Here is a 14191-nt window from a genome sequence, read left to right as displayed (position 1 = left end):
GTCTTGACAATGCATTAGCTGCGAAATTTTCTCATACTTGCTTATACTTGATCCTGTTAAATCATCACGCCCTTTGAAGATGTAATATGACCCAAATATTGATACATGGAACTCCAAATGGACATTTTTTAAAATTGGCCAGGAATTGATTAGTTACCAGAATATCAAGCACCGTAGTCAAATGATCCACATGGGCTTCTATCTTTCGTCTGTAAATCAGGCTGTCGTCAAAGAAGACTAACAAATACTTCTATAGCTGGGTCTTAATATGCCATTCATGATGGCTTCGAAGGTTGAGGGAGCATTTCACAAAACCAAACAATATTGCAATGCTATGAACACGGATTTGATGTCAAATTGTTAGACCTTAGCCTCAATTTCTGAACTCCCCTTCCTCTCCAAAATCTCATTCACGACTATTTTATAGGATTTTATCAAACCATAGAACTAAAATCTAATTATAAATCAAATTCTAACATTTTCCAAACTATAGAGACTAAATTTACAATTCAACTAAAATTTGTGGTTCCAAAATAAATTTGAAAATATTGAAATCATTGGGGGTAAAATATACTCCGTATTTTGAAAAACTTTACGTTAGTATTCTGAATTTCATTCTCTCCTTATTCAGATGTTTCTAAGCTTCTGAGCTGATTTGATCATCCGTACAGACAATCCTATTCTTCTGCACCGACAATTTCTTCTTTATCTTAATCATTTTATTTCTGATTTTCTGTCATTGAAAATTTAGCTTATCCATTATTCTTTTTTTTTTCCCCAAAAACAGAAAATTATCAAACGAAGCTATTTGGAGTAATAGATTGAGACCCATACAAATCTGAATGAGAATTAAGTTTCCACTCAATCTGTGGGGCACATCCTATGTTGGTTGTACTTTTGAAACAATTTCATAATTCAAATTTTGACAGAATTTGCAATATGAAGGATGATATACATATCAACATTATAATTTAGAGATAATGTCCACGTGGTAAAAACAAATTTGTCCAAGGAATATATTGACACAAGGAGATAACATAAATATACAGCTTCAGCATTCGCAAATCTCAATCAGATTAGCCTTAGCCAAAGGTCTTTTCACTGCTGTAACACATGTACAGAAAGCCATCGTCGTCCTTGTATGAATTGTACACCGTACTCATTAAGCTACCTGCAAAAATTTGGAGTCAATTATTTAGCATCTTAGTAACTGGAACTGAAAAGGAAGCACGAGAACGAGCACGAAAATGGGCAGCAGCATCAGCTCACGTGCAACTCTACCTGTTTGAGGCAAAGTATTCTTTACAAATACAAAGAGAGCTTTTCCAGGTGCTAGATGAAGCCTGGTGCTCAGAACATGGATGAATTGGCCAACAGACATGTCTCGAGGAATGAGGTACCTTTAATCAAATAGGAAAACAAAAGACATTCAATAGAGAAAGCAAAACTGTGTTGACACAATATGTCGTGTTATATTCGGATCACAACTGCCTTTCAAGTATGAAAGGGTCTATTCTAATAACGTTCTTGTTTATTTATCATATTCACGTTTCTACTTTTTCATAGTTTCTCAAAAATTGCCCCTTTTTCAGAAAGGTTTTTTAAATCTTGGAAACAAGAAACAAAAATGTTTAACAGGCAAGTTTGTTACTTAAAAAGTGAGAAACGTGAGTAGGAAACAAGAAATGAGAACATTATCAAACAGACTCATAACTGACAAGGTGAGAAATCTATAGAACACTGTTTTATGCCAAAAACATGATTCAACTATTATAACTGTCACACTGATATTTGTAGAATAGCACGCGACACTAAATTTACTAATCTTTAAGGTATGAATAGACAAATAATACACAAGTTTTTGGGATGGCCAGATAATAGAGAATACCAAAGAAGTTATAGCCAAACAAAAACAAACATGACCAATCAAGAAAAGAGTGTAATGCTGAGGTGATAATCTTTGTTTTCATTCAAATGATTTTCAGACAGTTCAATAAAATTAGAAGTGAAACATTGAGGAAACTCACTTCTTCTTTTCCATCTCAGGAAGTTCACATTTCTCATATCTCTCAACAATTACCTGCAATTACTCGAAAGAACAAAAGGAAAACCATCAATTCCCTTCCATGGATTTTGGAGGAAATGAATATCTATCTAGCATTTGCACCTCAGACATAAGAAGATTACATAATTGAGACTGCATATTATTTTCCGTGGCATTGAATTTTGGGAACAAAAATAGTGAGTGTTTCCTTCAATAGCTCTGTCTAAGGCAACCAAAAATGAATTTGAATACAATCAACAGGCCACGAGATGTGCGAAAATCCTCATACAATTTTGTTCTTGGATAACAAAGGAAACATTGACTAAAATCCTCAGATAACTTTAGAATTTCATTCCCCAATAGGACATAATTTGAAAAACATCCTGCATAGAAAATTATTCGAGCTATTCCCAAAAAATTCGTAAAGAGGAAAAGGGATAAAAACCTAAGAATTCGACACCTGCAGAGCTCTGAGTCACCGATATTACATATCGATTTAATTCACAAATTCACCATTTTCTAGTACAATTTCTCGACAAAATCCAAAACAGATGCAACTAGGATCGAATCTTCTGTAAACAAAGATACATATGACGAGAATTTTGCAACTTACAGGGACTCGATCGGGATACTTGGCCAATATTTCGAACGACTCCTCAAATCGTTGTTCTACGAAAAAAATCAAGGCCGTGATTAAACATCGATCTCAAAAAAAATATCAAACGAGAGAAAAGATTGATGAAAAATAACGATAATTATCAAGCCACGAGAGTCAATCATACCGTAGGTGAACTCGTCCTTGAAGGATTTGGTTTTCCCCATTAGCGCTCTCTTTGCGATGCCGTACAAATGGGAAAGACGTATAAAAAGAGATGATGATAAAATATATTTTTTTATTTAAATCACACTCAGAATTTTAACATATAGCTTAGGTAGGAGATCGTTAGACTAATAATACAGATATGAAAAAAAATATAATATAATAATAATAAATAAATAAAATAACTAAAATTATAAAATTAGATAATAGGTAAATTAAGGTGGAATTCTCACTAATATATATATCTCTATAAATGACCACTTATTCATAGAAAGGAAAATAGGAAGTGGCACATTGGACACTATGCATAGGTGGTTGAATGACATATAGCCAACACGTGTGATAATGAGAAAATGATACTTGGCATTGGATACTAAGCATGACACTAATGGGCATCTATTATTTTTATATAATATTTATAATACTTTCCCTTAGATGCTTATTATATATATGAAATATGCCTCATTAAAACCTTACTAGAAAAAAACCACATGGAAAAAGAAAATCCTAGTGAAGGAAAAAAAGTACATATTTCATTAATATTATACCTTCAAAAGATAATTTTGCTCCCACTCATGAAACATCACTTAGATCTCTGAGGATTCCAACGTTGTGCACTAATTTTTCAAAAGTTGCAATTGATATGTTTTTGTAAATAAGTCTATCAAGTTATCCTTCGAACAAATTTGTTGTACAGTGATGTCGCCATTTTCTTCAAGATCATGTGTGTAGAAAAGCTTTGATGAAATATGTTTGTTCTATCTCCTTAATAATATCCTTCTTGATTTGGGCTATACAAGTTGTGTTGGTTTTGTATAATATTTATAATACATCCCTTAGATGCTTATTATATATAATGAAATATGCCTCATTAAAACCTTACTAGAAAAAAACCACATGGAAAAAGAAAATCCTAGTGAAGGAAAAAAAGTACATATTTCATATAATTTATACCTTCAAAAGAATATATTTGCTCCCACTCATGAAAACATCACTTAAGATCTCTGAGGATTCCAACGTTGTTGCACTAATTTTTCAAAAGTTGCAATTGATAATGTCTTTGTAAATAAGTCTATCAAGTTATCCTTCGAACAAATTTGTTGTACAGTGATGTCGCCATTTTCTTCAAGATCATGAGTGTAGAAAAGCTTCGATGAATATGTTTTGTTCTATCTCCTTTAATATATCCTTCTTTGATTTGGGCTATACAAGTTGTGTTGTTTTTGTATAATATTTATAATACATCCCTTAGATGCTTATTATATATATGAAAATATGCCTCATTAAAACCTTACATAGAAAAAAACCACATGGAAAAGAAAATCCTAGTGAAGGAAAAAAAGTACATATTTCATATAATTTTACCTTCAAAAGAATATATTTGCTCCCACTCATGAAAACATCACTTAAATCTCTGAGGATTCCAACGTTGTGCACTAATTTTTCAAAAATTGCAATTGATAATGTCTTTGTAAATAATCTATCAAGTTATCCTTCGAACAAATTGTTGTCAGTGATGTCGCCATTTTCTTTAAGATCATGAGTGTTAGAAAAGCTTCGATGAAATATGTTTTGTTCTATCTCCTTTAATATATCCTTCTTTGATTTGGGCTATACAAGTTGTGTTGTTTTTGTATAATATTGTTGGAAGGTTTTTATTAGAAGACAAGCCACATGTTTCACGAATGTGTTGAGTCATTGACCTTAGCCATACACATTGTCGACTAGCCTTGTGAATTGCAAGAATTTCAGCATGATTTGAGAAAGCGGACGTTATAGTCTGTTTCATCGATCGCCATGATATAGCAATTCCTCCACATGTGAACAGATAACCTGTTTGAGATCCAGCTTTGTGTGGATTAGATAAATATCCAGAATTTGCATAATTGATACCTTGTAGAAATACAAGTTATTTATACTGTTTTATTTAGATATTGCGACCAAAAGAAAGAAAAGTTGCGTCAATTGTAGAGAAATTAGCTAAGAAATGCAAGAATTATAAATTGTCATCAATACACCCACTGACACCATTGCGATGGTAGAAGAGAATATTTCAAGTCTGTTTTGCAGGAAATCAAGTCATTGCATGCATTCATGGCTCAAGACAAAAAGAACAACGCATCTACGTCGCATTGCGCTAATCATTCAGAAATGAATAGACGATCAACGCAATGACGACGCATGCAACAATCGATCAAGAGCTAAGCGATTAACGCAATCTCAACCGCATGCGGTAATAAAAAACAACACCGCATACGGACAAATGATCGAAGATGCAAAAGAGCAACGCAATTACGGAGGATCCTGACACGTGTATAGCTGACCGTTGTGTATTTCTGATGGGATTGATCGCGTAATAGAAGGAATATTCACTCCACCATTTCCGGAATTACCATAACAATAAAGTGGAGTCCACACTGCAGAGAGTCAAAGCTGAGCCTATAAATAGCCTCTGATATTCTATTGGAAGATATACTAGATACGAGCATATTTTGATATTTGTATATTGAGAGAGAGACTGGTCTGAAGAGCCTGATCGGAGAAGATTCGAGAAGTTTTAAGAGACAAGGCCAAGAGGTGAGTCTCAGGGCAAATCCTTTCTATCCCCGTCGTGGAAGCTCTGTACCAAGGTCACTTCTACCAGATGAGCAAGCTTGAGAGGAAGCTTTTCTCTACATTTATTCCATTCGCAGGCAAGCAAATCCACCGTCCAGATCTGTATCAAGATGTTGGCACTCTTCTGTATTTGTTTCTATCTCTTTATCATCAATTGTATTCATCTTCTTAATCTCCATCATTCACACCATGTATCAGATGCTAAATATTAGTATTAAATGTCATGATTATTTCCATCACCATCTTTCTGTCTATTTCCGTTCCTCCATGAATCGCTTTCTCCATGATGTTTTCTTAATCCTCTGGTAATTAGCATGAATCTAACAAGTAAATTAATCTGTGTTAAAGAAATAAATATGTTTAGCTAAAGCATGCTAGACGACATCTTCACCTGTGAAAGCAGAAGTGAAAAAGGTGAAGATGCCATTCCTCCTGTCGAGAAAAAGTTAGAAGAATGCGTTAACTAAAGCGAGAAGTACTTCTAGAGATGGAAGCAATCTTGCGTTCATTACGTTCATCCCTGTTTCACCACAGAGATGTGGGAACACGGCCGATCACCGAGAGATGTACGCTAAAGGAAAGCGTAACCGTAGTTATGTCTTTAATGCAATTAATAACTTGTGATGTTTATACTAGTTATCTTTTCTATTTTTGATTCATACATAAATACTTGTCATCGCATAACACGACCCTTTGTATAATCTTCACAGTCAGTCTCAAACTCAGTATCATGTATCAGTATCCTGTACCTTGTATCATACTAGCTTAGGTTTACTTTTATCGCACTTTATTTTATTAACGCAACTTTACTTTATCGCACAATTTTACTTTACCGCAACTTTAAATACCTGTATAAACACAACTTTTATTAATTGAAAAATCCCGGTCGCATATATCATAAACGTAACGCACTAACTAAGCAATCCTTGTGTTCGACCTCAGATCACACCGAGAAACTCGCGTTAGAATTATACTTGGTTTCAGCGCAAGGAAACTTGTGACAATGCATAACATACTACAAGCATTTCATTAATAACACATACATCTAGAAGTAGTATCGCATAAAGTCTAAATAAGCATAACACATCATCCACATTCCATTTCCATCATTCATCACTGTCCATGTGCTTATTTAGAATCACTAAATTAGATTTTGTCAAGTTTATGCTTAGAGATTCAATTTACGAGTTTACAATAACCAACTAGATCAAAATGTGATTTATTTGAATAAAACAAACTCATATAGATTGTTTCTCGGAGATAACGGAGTATATGCTTAATTTCGTTCTAATGTCTTTTTGTAGGAGAAGAACTATACCTAGCTAATAAATTTATTGAAAATGTAATATCTGGTCTTGTATTATTAGCAAGATACATAAGTGCACCAATTGCACTAAGATATGGTACTTCAGGACCAAGAAGTTCTTCATTATCTTTTCGAGGTCGAAATATATCTTTCTTTATATCCAATGAAAGGACTTCCATTGGAATATTTAATGGATGTGCTTTGTCCATATAAAATCTTTTCAAAAATTTTCCTGTATAAGTTGACTAATGAATAAATATGTCATCTGCTAAATGCTCAATTTGCAAACCAAGACAAAATTTTGTTTTTCCTAGATCTTTCATTTCAAATTCTTTCTTAAGATATTCTATTGCCTTTGAAAGCTTTTCAGGAGTTCCAATTATATTTAAGTATCAACATATACAGTTATAATAGAAAGTCCTAATTGTGATTTTTTTTTATATAAAAACACACGTAGCTCGGGATGTAATGGAAAAAAAGACTCAATTATGTAATGATAAAACTACAAATTACTATTTACCAAAAACATATGAGATCCCCAATGACCAATCCTTGCATGAATTGCTAATGATCCAATAAGTCCAACATTAATTCCTTCAGACGTGTCAATTGGGCAAATGCGTCCATAATGACTAGGATGGATATCTCGTATCCGAAAACTAGCAGTTCGCCCTGTCAATCCTCCTGGGCTCCATTTACTCTTTAATCAACGGATTTACTTATTTTAGACTTAAATTTGAAGCGAATTCAAATTTTTTCTAATTGTATAATCATCCACTACTGACATTGGTGAATGACCCAAAGAAATTTGATTATAATTCAATTAGTGACGATCATAAGTAGAAAGTTCATATTCTGTAGGGGAGGTCCTGCGGAAAAATAGCTCGACGTCAGGATGATAAAAAACTTATATTGGATTATTTTGATATTCTTCTTTCAATAAATATCCACTCAGGCGATTGTACCACATTCGTCCTGATTGTTTCAATCCATATAGTGATCTTTGTAACTTTATTGAATACCATTCTCAAGAATTATATTTCAGGTACCTTAAATCCTTTTGGGATTCTCATGTAAATATCAATATCAAGAGATACATATAAATATGTTGTGAATACATCCATAAGATGTATATCCAGACTTTTATACACAGTTAAGCCAATTAAATATCTTAATATAATTGCATCCATCACTAGAGAATATGTCTCCTCAAAATCAATAACAGGTCTTTGTGAAAAACCTCGTGCAACTAGTCTTGCTTTATATCTTGTGACCTCATTATTTTCATTACTTTTCCTCACTAATACCCATTTGTATCCCACAGGTTTAACACTTTTTGGCGTTCGGACTACTAGTCCAAAAACCTGACGTTTTGCAAGCGAGTTTAATTCTGCCTCGATTGCTTCTTTCCACTAAAGCCAATCTTTTCTATCTCATCATTCTTCAACAGATTTTGGTTCAGGATCCTCATTTTCAGATATAATATCAAGAGCAATATTATACGCAAAATTGTTGTCAATAATTACATTAGTTCGATTCCATCTTTTTCCTAACATGACATAGTTTATTGAAATGTCATTATTATTTTTAGGTATTTCACCTTCCTCACTACTCATGTCGAAGATTTCTTTATGGGCATTTACATCCTCAACCAAGTCTTCTTGACTATTAATTATTTTTCTTTTCCAAGAAATTTTATCTTTGGAACCCACTCATCTACCACGCTTCTGGTGTGTTCTAGACTCATTAGTGACAATTTGTTGTGTTGGGATATTAATTTTTTATGGAACATTTGCAACTGGTATATGTGACTTAGTTACTTTCTTTACATCTATAAATGCATCTGGTAGTTGATTTGCTATATTTTGCAAATGAATTATTTTCTGAACTTCAAGTTCACATTGATCTGTACGGGGATCTAAATGAGACAATAACGATGCATTTCATGTAATTTAACTTCTTAATTCCTCCCCCAAATATTGAAAATTTGTCTCATTAAAATGACTATCAGCAAATCATGCAGTAAATACATCACCCGTCAAGGGTTCAAGATATTTAATAATTGATGGGGAATCATATCCAACATATATTCCTAACCTCCTTTGAGGACCTATCTTATTGCATTGTGGTGGAGCAATTGGAACATATACTGCATATCCAAAAATTCTCAAATGAGAAATATTTGGCTCATGACTATAAGCTAATTGTAATGCCGAGTACTTATGATAAGCTACTAGCCTAATACGTACAAGTGACACTGCATGCAAAATAGCATGTCCCCACACAGATGAAGGAAGCTTAGCTCTCATAAGTAACGATCTTGCAATTAATTGCAAACGTTTTATAAATGATTATGCTAAACCATTTTGTGTATGAACATGAGCTACAGGATATTCAACAATTATCTCAATTGACATACAATAATTATCAAAAGCTTAGGATGTAAATTCACCAACATTATCAAGAAGAATGGTCTTAATTGTATAATCACGAAATTGTGCTCTTAACTTAATTATTTGAGCAAGTAATCATGCAAATGCAAGATTTCGACTTGATAATAAGCACACATGTGACCATCTGCTGGATGCATTTATTAATACCATAAAATATCTAAATGGTCCACTTGGTGGGTTAATGGGTCCACATATATCATCATGAATTCTTTCTAAAAATGCAGGTGATTCAGTCTCCACTTCAGTTGGTGATGGTCTAATTATCAAATTTCCTTGAGAGCAAGCATCACATAATAATTCATCAGATTGAAGAATCTTCTGGTTCTTTAATGGGTGTCCATTTGAATTTTCAATAATTCTCCTTATCATTATAGATCCTGAATGACCAAATCGGTCATGCTAAATTGTAAATATGTCTGGATTCATGAACTTCAGGTTCATTGTTGCATATGTTTCAATTACTCGTATATGAGTATAATACAATCCAGAAGATAAAGCAAACAACTCTTCCAATATACATTTTTCATTTGAGACAGTGGATATGATATATAGATATTCTACATTATTCTTACTGTCAGTCTCAATATGATAACCATTGTAACATATATTTTAGAAGATTTCTTTTTAAGTGACTAGAGAACAATGCATTGTCAATTGTAAATTTTGTTCATCTAGGCAAAATAATATTTGCTTTTACAAAACTTTCAATCAAGTTTGCAGAACCTGATATTGTATTTATTTTTTTTTTCAGCATTGTCAATTTGAAAAAATATTTTTTATTTGTAAGTATTGTATGTGTAGTTGCATTGTCTGCCAGACATAGATCTTCTTTGTTCATTTTTTAGTCACCCAACATATGAAAATGATCCATGTTTCTTCATTAAAAAGAAATAATTAAAATAAGAAAAACAACACTTTAAATATACAAAAGTTATTAAAAAAAACATGAAGATAGATAAAAAAAAAAAAAAACAACATTAAGTTTAAATATTCTCAAAGTCAAAAGAAACACTTGATGTACCACCAACTGTGCCAATATTCTCTTCAGGAGATTCAAAGAAGTCTGCCACATCCAAATTTGCCATATGGGATGGGTCAAATGTTGGGTTTTATGTCCTAAACCTCGTGGTATGTAAACAATGGAACTTATTCTGAAAATTCAATAAAGGTGTTATTGAATAGATCTATTGCTTGAATAGAAATCCAATAAACCTAAAAGTCCATTGACTATTGGATGAGTACTTGAACTTTATGTACAGACATAAAGGTGGATCAGGTTCGAGTAAATAGTCAAAATCATCTATAGTACATGGATAAGGTTGAGTACCTTATTCTGGTAACACTATTGGATACAACCTGCTCTGTAGTTGTTACAAGGAGTTGTAAAGTGCTACAAACGAAGTGATCCTAATTCGTTCATGTTGGACATGAGGAGTTGGGGGTGTCCTTGTGCAAAAGAGTTTACACAAGATCGGACCACGAAATGAGTCATTCTTACTTTATAATGCTGTTTACTGTTTAAGACTGACTATTTCAAAGTGATGGCCTAGGTAACTTGACCTTAATAATAAGCTAACTATGAATTCCTGTTTATCTGGGATTGCCCTTAGATTTGCATAGGTGAGGATTGGCTCAACAGCACTGGCTCAATATAACTGCCATTTCAGAGGTAAGACCGGATAGATAGCTAGGGACATAGAGTGAAAGAGGGAATTCACTCCTACCCGCTTTAAGGATAGTAGAGAGGTAGTTCTCTTAAGTGCTGATTCTAGGGCTTGAACAAGGGATCCCGCCCTCTCATTTGACATGAGAGGGACTTGGTTTTGTGATTGGATCACACAAAAATTGTTCATTAGGGGATCAGTGGGGACTCAAGAGGTAATTTCGACGGTAAAATAGAGATTTGACCCAGCCGTTATTACGAACAACCTGTGAAAGGTTAACTTACTAATTATGGTTATATCGAGTGGACATAATATATCTACAGTGAGAGGAGTCAACTATGGGCTTTAGTGGAGTGACCCATTAGTTAACGAATGGGGGTTAGATCGGTCTAATGGGTTTAGCCGATTAATCTCGAATCGTTGGAACCCATGATCTGTAGGTCCATACTAGCTCGGAAATGGATTAGCTCTAGAGTAGTGTGATAAGTTAATTTGAAACGTTCAAATTAGAATCAAACGGAATTAGAGAAAATATATTTAAATATGATTTAAATACATGAAGATGAATTTGTGTAAAAATTAATTTAATATTGGATATTAAATTAATTAGAATTATTTAAATTGTTTAAAAATATAATTTATTATTAATTTTATTAGAAAATTATAATTTATGAAAATTTAATTTGTAAAATTAATAAATTTTGATTTTAGAAATAAAATATGATTTTAAAATCAAAATAGTTTTTGGAAATTGAAAAATTACACAAAATTGAAAATGGGGTTTTTCATCTTCAACTAACTTACAAGGAACCCACCTTTTCCTTTAGTTTACTCCAAGCATGAGTTGCATCCCATGCAGCACATCTCTTTACATGGTAGTCTACAATATATTAAAGAGATTGGAATGAAGAAAGGGACAAGGAACCGACTGAATTTTTGCTGAAAAATTCGGATGAAGAAGATGTTCTTCAATGGGTTGGTTTAGTGAGCTTTCTCCATATTTCCTTTGATTCCAGCTTATTTTGAGTTCCATAACTCGATCTAGAGCACCAAGAGAATAGTAGGGAAGATCTTGTAGTAGTCTACATAAGGATTTTGAGGATTTAGCCGTTGGAAATAGAGTTTCGTTGGTTCGGCCAAGGTATGTTCTTGAAACCCATTATACTCTATTTTTAGCATGTTTCTTTTCAACTAAAATTAATGAATTAGAGTGCTTATGGATCCTGTTCCCTTCCGCTGTGTGCTGATATTGATCCAACATCAAATATGTCATTATCCTGTATCTAAAATTTGCTTCCACATTTTTCTCTGTTTCCTTTAGAGAGGCTTGATAGAGGTCAACTAAGTGTTTTGATATACAATAGGTACTGACCAATGCCCAGTCATTCCGCATCGGAATCATTTATTTTAACACTTTTTTAACTTTTACCTTGTGGAGCTTTTCCTTTGTGATCATCATTTTGTGTGTTCTTTTGAAATTTAAATGATTAGAACGATCACAATGAAAATAATAATTATTTCTCCCTCTGCCACGATCACGACCTTGACCATGACTACTATTAAAATTCATATCATTCACTTCAGGGAATGGTGTTGTTCCGGTTTGTCGAGATTCATGATTTTTCATCAATAACTCGTTTTTTTATTTGGCCACGAGGAGACATGAAATTAATTCAGAATATTGTTTAAAACCCTTCTCTCAATATTGCTGCTGCAAGAGCATATTTGAGACATGAAATGTAGAAAATGTCTTCTCTAACATATCAGCATCACTAATTTTCTCTCCGCATAACAATAATTTTGAACTAATTTTAAATAATGCGGAGTTGTAATCACTTATTGATTTGAAATCTTGTAGTCTCACGTGCATCGGCTTATAACAAGCTTTAGGAAGAATAACTATTTTTTATGATCATATCTCTCTTTCAAGTTTGTCCACAAGATACAAGAATCTTTTATTGTAAGATACTTCATTTTCAATCCCTCATGGATTACGAAGAAAAATTATAGTTTTTGCTTTGTCCTGACTATATTTCCTTCTTTAATAGTCTCCCCAAGATTCATAGCATCTAGGTGGATTTCGGCATCAAGTACCCATAATAAATAATTATTGCCTAATATCAAAGGCGGTAAATTCTAATTTTGTAAGATTTTTCATGGCAGCACTATCATAAAATATTGTACTTACGTTAAAAATTTAATAGATATTGAATATACAAAATAATATTAAATTTATTAATTATAACAAAGAGGGAAAAACCGACATACCTTTAAGACTTACCTTTAGCGAGAAAAATGACAGAAGCTTGTGCTGATAATGTGTTGTGAAATTGAGGAGCACAACGGGAACACGGATATGGAGAAAATATAATATAATAACATATTTATATAATAATAGTAAATAAATAAAATAACTAAAAGCATAAAATAACTAAAATTATAAAATTGGATAATATGTAAATTGAAGTGGAATTCTCACCAATGTATATATCACTACAAAATCTACAAATGACCATTTATTTATAGAAAATTTTGGCAAGTACGAAGTGACACATTTGGACACTAGGCTAGGTGGTTGAATGACACATAGGCAACACATGTGATAATGAGAAAATGACACTTGGCATTGGACACTAAGCATGACACTAATGGGCATCTATTATTTTTATATAATATTTATAATAATGCTTGCATTTTTTTCTTTCCAAGTTTTATCAATTTTCATCTCAATTTACAATTTCATCCAATTAAACTCTAAACTTAAACATATATTAAAATTTTAACTTATTTTTTCTAGATTCACGGATATCTAAGGGGGTGTTTGACAAATAGGAGAGTTGGGTTGAGTTGGTGTTATTTTATCAACTCAATGTTTGACAACCAACTTTAAATGTTGGTGGGGTTGAGTTGGTTATATTACCAACTCTCCCCAATTCTCTCTCTCCAATGTTTTTAATGGTTACACCCATCGGTCTCCATTGGCGATTACCGCTACCACACTCTGGCGACATACTCCAATTATCACCTTTGGGTGGCCAACTCCGCGACCAACTCCGAGTTCCGGTAACCACCTCCAACGAAAATCCGGAAACCAATTCCGAAAACCACATTGGTACAAAAAACTCTAACTTTCACATTTGAACGACCAACTTCGACAAAGAACTCTAGGCTCCACCAACCACCTCCAACGACAACTCTAACGACTAACTCCAACGACTACCTTTGGGCAAGCAACTTCAGTGACATATTCTGCCTACCACCTTTGTGTGCCCAACTTCGATGACCACT

At 33.2% G+C, this 14191-nt stretch overlaps 1 protein-coding gene across 1 annotated transcript; it reads right to left on the bottom strand.

Moving 5' to 3' along the window:
• Positions 1-885: 885 nt before the first annotated feature.
• On the bottom strand, positions 886-2934 carry LOC120086218 (autophagy-related protein 8i-like). The gene is made up of 5 exons (XM_039042757.1): positions 2827-2934; positions 2658-2713; positions 2028-2080; positions 1282-1400; positions 886-1171 (listed from the first exon to the last, which is right to left on the bottom strand). The coding sequence occupies exons 1-5, from the start codon at positions 2864-2866 to the stop codon at positions 1083-1085; spliced, it is 357 nt and encodes a 118-aa protein (XP_038898685.1). The 5' UTR covers positions 2867-2934; the 3' UTR covers positions 886-1082.
• Between the last annotated feature and the right edge of the window lie 11257 nt (positions 2935-14191).

Source organism: Benincasa hispida, chromosome 9 (assembly GCF_009727055.1).
Source record: "Benincasa hispida cultivar B227 chromosome 9, ASM972705v1, whole genome shotgun sequence".
NCBI lineage: Eukaryota > Viridiplantae > Streptophyta > Magnoliopsida > Cucurbitales > Cucurbitaceae > Benincasa > Benincasa hispida.
Note: the sequence above shows the minus strand (reverse complement) of the source record. Positions and strands in the feature narration are given on the sequence as shown.

What these genes read in the sequence shown, in the direction of transcription:
- LOC120086218 (XM_039042757.1), bottom strand. Translation starts at nt 2,866, where the DNA reads ATGGGGAAAACCAAATCCTTCAAGGACGAGTTCACCTACG. An exon ending in CAAGGACGAGTTCACCTACG is followed by an intron (nt 2,714 to 2,826) that starts GTATGATTGACT and finishes TTTTTTTCGTAG; the next exon opens with AACAACGATTTGAGGAGTCG. An exon ending in CCTGAGATGGAAAAGAAGAA is followed by an intron (nt 1,401 to 2,027) that starts GTGAGTTTCCTC and finishes ATTTGATTAAAG; the next exon opens with GTACCTCATTCCTCGAGACA.